A 5,334-nucleotide genomic window follows, 5' to 3' on the forward strand; every position below is an offset into this window, starting at 1 on the left:
TACATTTTATGTACATCAATAATTATGTCTTTTTCTTTCTCTGTTCTAGCCAATTATAACATTTATTCCAAATTTCATAAAATTCTGACGTCTCCTTGTCTTTTAATTCTAACGTAAGTTTGTTCATTTCTGCGCATTCCAAAATTTTATACATAATCATATCATTTGTGGGAATATTTTCACTCTTCCAACATTGCGCGTATGCTATACGAGCTGCAGTCAATATGTGTATAATGATGTGTTGGAGTTGTTTTTCCATCTTTAAGATATATCATGATTTCTAATAGTACTCAAAACTATTTTGTAAAAGGATTTTCTATTAAAGAAATACCACACTTATGTAAGTTTATAGATAGATACTATACTTGACCAAAAGGCCAGGTAGTGATTTTAATGCTGGACAGAAATCTGCAAATGGAACATCAGCCTTACCACTCCAATTTCTTTTTCCTTGTAGGTAGAGGCACTGGTGAAATCAACATTAGATCTTCATGGTAGGATAGATTTTTTGGTTAACAATGGAGGAGGGCAGTTTATTAGCCCATTTGAACTAATAAGTGCAAAAGGCTGGCATGCTGTTATTGAAACCAACTTGACTGGAACTTTCTATTGCTGTAAAGCAGGTGATTGCGTACTATAAATTGAACTTTTGTTTATAAAGTAATTTGAAACACTCATTACTTTGCATTTCTCATTTTCATGCCTTGATATTTTTTTTCACATTTAGCCTTATATATTCACAGTTTGAATATGGTTTATTTGTCCATGTCATCACATTGTTTCTTTTTTTGAATCAACAAAAATACTCTTTTGAGTCCTTTGCACATTTTTTAGGTTGTTAAAGGCTAATCTTTTTAAAAAGAAATGTTACTTTTGAATTCCATTATTCCACAAATTCTACTCCATTTGTACAGTGAGATAAACCTTAATTTGCTTAATTACTGTTTGTTATATACGGTAAGTCTAAACAAGATAAGTAGGAATCAGCCATTATGGTTTATTGTGATATATGAATTCAGCAAGTATACCCCTGCAACGTGAATAAGAGATTTAGCCATAGGTCTACCAGGAAATAAATCTTTGCTGGTCACATTCTTGTTAACTGATATATATTTAGCTTTTGCAACTTAATTATGGTTGAAGGAATGGTTAAAACTGAAGTATAATGATAAACCTAACTATGTAGTGCTTAGCATGTTTTGCCAATTATGTTAAATTAAATTATAACACAACTATTACTCAGACTGCATCTCTGACAGAGAATAGTAAATACACTTCATACTAAATGTATTTTAGTATGGCTTTAATTATAAGTCAAAGGAGACATTTAATATGAATTTGGTGACTAGATCAGAAATACTAAAATATATTTCCTACAGTCTGTTTATTTGTTCAGAGTATTGATGTTAAGTTACCTGCATTTAGATTTTACACATTTGTAAATTTGAACAACTCACCAAAATAGTTGACGGTATTAATAATATTGGAATATAATTGTTTCATTTTATTTGGAGTGACTCAGTGCTAGAGTGCCTGCTATGGATAGTGGTGATAGTTTAGACCAGGGGTAGTCAACCTTGGCTCTTTTATGACTCGTGGACTTCAACTCCCAGAATTCCTTAGCTGGCTGGCTCAGCTTAGCTTAGCTGGCTCAGGAATTCTGGGAGTTGAAGTCCACGAGTCATAAAAGAGCCAAGGTTGACTACCCCTGGTTTAGACAGTGTCTGACATTTCTAGGTAAAGCTGAACAAATCATCAAGTGATGCTGCCCACTGGGATAGTAGTCTAGCAGTAAATATAAAGTAGCTTATGTAAGGTTCAGAGGTGTTGTTCTATAAAAGAAAGAGGGCATAAATGAGCATAAATGAGGCAGTTGGCTAAAATAACTTGCCTGGTTTGAGATTTCAGATTCCACTAGCTGGAGCAGCCTATAGTTTGTTTTCAAAATTGGTAGATTAGATGTCCTTGTTGTCAGCCATTCAGTCATGTCCGACCCTTGGCCACTCTATGGATCAGCACTCTCTATGCCCCTCTGTCTCGCATTGCCTCCTTCAGATCCACCATGATCATCCCAGTGTCATCCTTTCTAGAGTCCAGTCAGCGGGTTCTAGGATGTCTTCTTCTCCTTTTTCCGCTGATCACTCCCAGCATGACTGACTTTTCAAATGAGTCAGCTCACATGACATGACCGAAGAATGACAAACCCCTGTTTGGCGATCTTGGCTTCAAGCAATATTTTAGGTGAGGTTCGTTCTAGGACTTAGTTGTTTGTTCTTTTTGCAATCCATGGGATGCATAATAGTCGTCTCCAGAACCATAGTTCAAAGGTATCCACCTTCTCCTATCTGCCTTTTTCAGAATCCAAGTTTCGCAGCCATAAGTAGCAACTGGAAAAATTACTGTGTTAACTAATCTGCATTTGGCTGGTGTCTTCACTCTTTACTCTTCCAGATATTATTCCTGGAAGACATTTTAGTTCTTCGAAGTGCTATACGCCTTCTGATCTCAGGGCGGCAGTCGCTACTTTGGTGAATTTTAGAGTCCAGGAAGATGATTTTTTTTTTTTTTTTTTTTACTGTTTCAGTGAGCTCATTATCGATCTGCACTCTGACCTGCATCTTCTCTGGAAGTTGTCATTATCTTTGTTTTCTTGATGTTAAGGTGCAGTCCAAATTTTCACTTTCATCTTTGACTCTCAGGATTAGCCACTCCAGATCCGCCTTGTTTTCCACAAGCAATGTTGGATCATCTGTGTATTGGAGGTTATTGATATTCCTACCACCGATTTTTAATCCCAGTGATAGATTCTTCCAAATGTGCATTCCTCATAACTATTTTTGTGTACATGTTGAATAGTATGGGTGACAGGATGCAACCTTGCCAATTGCCTTTTCCAATTCTGAACCTTTTTGTGTCTCCATATATAGTCAGTCCAATGAACTTCACTGATGCCAAATATGTTGAGCCTATTCATTTCATTCTTAACAATGTTTAGCTTTCCTTGGTATATGCCATTGCCATTCCATGTTCCTAATTTGAAGATCTTTGAACAGTGGAAAGATCTCTTTTCACTGGGATCTGTGCCAACGGCTGGGGTAGCCCTCAGAATTTACCCCCATCCATGTCATGGATGCTCCTGCTACTATGATAGTCTCTTTGCTCTTCCCCTGTAGTTTTATTGCTACCTCCCAGCCAGAGCAACTCACTGCTCGGTACCATATCTTACACATCTTTGAGTTGATCCTTAGCTTTTTGGAATAGATTCCCAGGTCTTTCTCCAAGCCAAGAGCTGTATTGGCTTGTATAATAGGCTTATACTGTTCAACCCCACCCCCCCATGATGAGGTATGATTGGACTTTGTGGGGGTGTGTGAGACAGCAGCAGGGTGGATTTATATGTTTTCATTAATGTGGGGAATGAACCTCCATTCATAGTTACTTGTATCCTCTGGCAAATATCAGGATTTAATGTCATTGCTATGTTGTATATAACACAACCCCCCCCCCCCATTGATACACTTAGCTATATATTTTGTGAGTGGAGGGCTTTAACTCAAACTGAGACTGCATTCTGTATACCCATTAGGAAAATGTAAATAAAAATGTCACAGTATTAACTGCTCTTTTTTTCCCATTTCCATATAGTGTACAATGCTTGGATGCGGGATCATGGGGGTGCCATTGTCAATATTCTGGCTAATATAAAGAGAGGGATTCCTAGCATGTCGTAAGCTGTTATTAATATCCAAATGCATGCTTGTCGTCACTTAAGTCTAAGTAAATGTATTTATTTTAATTTATTTATAAAATTCATTTGCCTCCTATCTCGCGGTTCAACGACTCTGAGCAGACACACATTTATAGACACAGAGACACTTCCCTGCTTCCTGCCATATTGTTTTGCAGCTTGAAATTGCTAGGCAGGGAAGATTAAAGGCCCTGCTTCCTAGCTGTCTCCCGCTTTTATCAGTGTTGTACTATATCCTCCCTTGCTTATATTTCTTATCAACCAGTTGAAATATTTGTCTTTGCATAGACTTGTCTGCTGGGACTATGTTAATTGAACTCTCATTATGAAATTATTGCAAGCTTCCTGGTTGTAGAAAATGCACAGGTGCACACATATATTTTTTGCCTGGGAGGAGTTTCATATAATGTGGAAGCTGAAAGAGTTAGTTTGTCTCTAAGTCTGCTTGAGAACAATCCTAGCTATAAGAGGAAATCATGCCTGATAGCCCCTAAAATCTCAGAAATCTCATAGGTATTTGTATTTGAGAGAGCCATAAAGGCAAGTAAGCAATCTTATTATAGTTGGGGATGCTGATTGGGTGCTATTTCTATAATGTGAGCTTTGAGTTAGGCTGGAATAACTAAAAGGTGGAATTTTCGACCAACCTGACTCTGGCTAGCTGAACTATGGGTGGGAATCAATCACTATTTCTGACAATTGCCCTATGGTACTAAGATTAGATGAAATTAACTGGAAAGAGGATAGCTTCTCGAAATCTAAACCCCAGTTAGGATAGCAAAATATTGTTATACGTATTTCATAATCACAACATCTAATTTCAGCGTGGTCTTAAGTTAACCTGTAGAAGGAAATTAAGTCTGCCTCTTCTTTTGCTTTCTTTACAGGCACAGTGGAGCAGCAAGAGCTGCAGTTGATAACCTGACCAAAAGTTTAGCCATTGAGTGGGCATGCAAAGGAGTGAGGATTAACTCTGTTGCCCCGGTAGGTTATGAAATAAGTGATTAGACAACAGACTGGAACCAAATGCTCAAGCTGATTCTAACAATCTTATCTGTTTAATTTAATCTTGGATGAAGATAGGAGCTTTTTCATAGGTTAGAAAATTTTGCTCATAATATACCGTATTTATCGGCGTATAACACGCACTTTTTCCCCCTGAAAATAGGGGGCAAATGATGTGTGCGTGTTATACGCCGATATACGGCCAGCCTGGGTAAATTCGGCCATATTCTTCAATACGGGCCGGCCCCAGCAGTTCCGGCTGGTTGCCGGCAGTTGGCTGTTCCTCCCTGGCCGCCTCGGCTCCCCCCGGTTTGTCGGTGAGCGCCCGGCAGAGCGCAGCGTTGCCAGGCCTTCGCGTGAGCCGTCTGGCGTTCCCCCTCGCACTTGGCTGCGGCGGCCCGGGGTATTCCGTCCCGGCCTCGACACGCAGCGCCGCAGGGAACGGAAGGGGGAGGGCCGTACCTGGAGCATCACATGAAGAATTGGCTGAAGAATACGGCCGAATTTACCCGGGCTGGCCGAGAAAGGTGCACCTCAAGCCTTCCCCGCAATGGGGAGAAGCCCCCTCCCTTTTGCAAGGT

General features: G+C 39.5%; 1 protein-coding gene across 1 annotated transcript in view; it reads left to right on the forward strand.

The window, feature by feature from the left end:
* Window positions 1-5,334, forward strand: part of PECR (peroxisomal trans-2-enoyl-CoA reductase) — a 22,195-nt gene that overhangs the window by 6,747 nt on the left and 10,114 nt on the right. Inside the window, exons 3-5 of the mRNA XM_015831139.1 lie at window positions 458-623; window positions 3,646-3,727; window positions 4,636-4,732. Coding sequence (XP_015686625.1) covers window positions 458-623; window positions 3,646-3,727; window positions 4,636-4,732 — 345 coding nt within the window. The remainder of the gene's footprint in view (window positions 1-457; window positions 624-3,645; window positions 3,728-4,635; window positions 4,733-5,334) is intronic.

The sequence above is a fragment of the Protobothrops mucrosquamatus genome, unplaced genomic scaffold (genome assembly GCF_001527695.2).
Source record: "Protobothrops mucrosquamatus isolate PMUCROS unplaced genomic scaffold, P.Mucros_1.0 scaffold_254, whole genome shotgun sequence".
In the NCBI taxonomy this organism is placed as follows: domain Eukaryota; kingdom Metazoa; phylum Chordata; class Lepidosauria; order Squamata; family Viperidae; genus Protobothrops; species Protobothrops mucrosquamatus.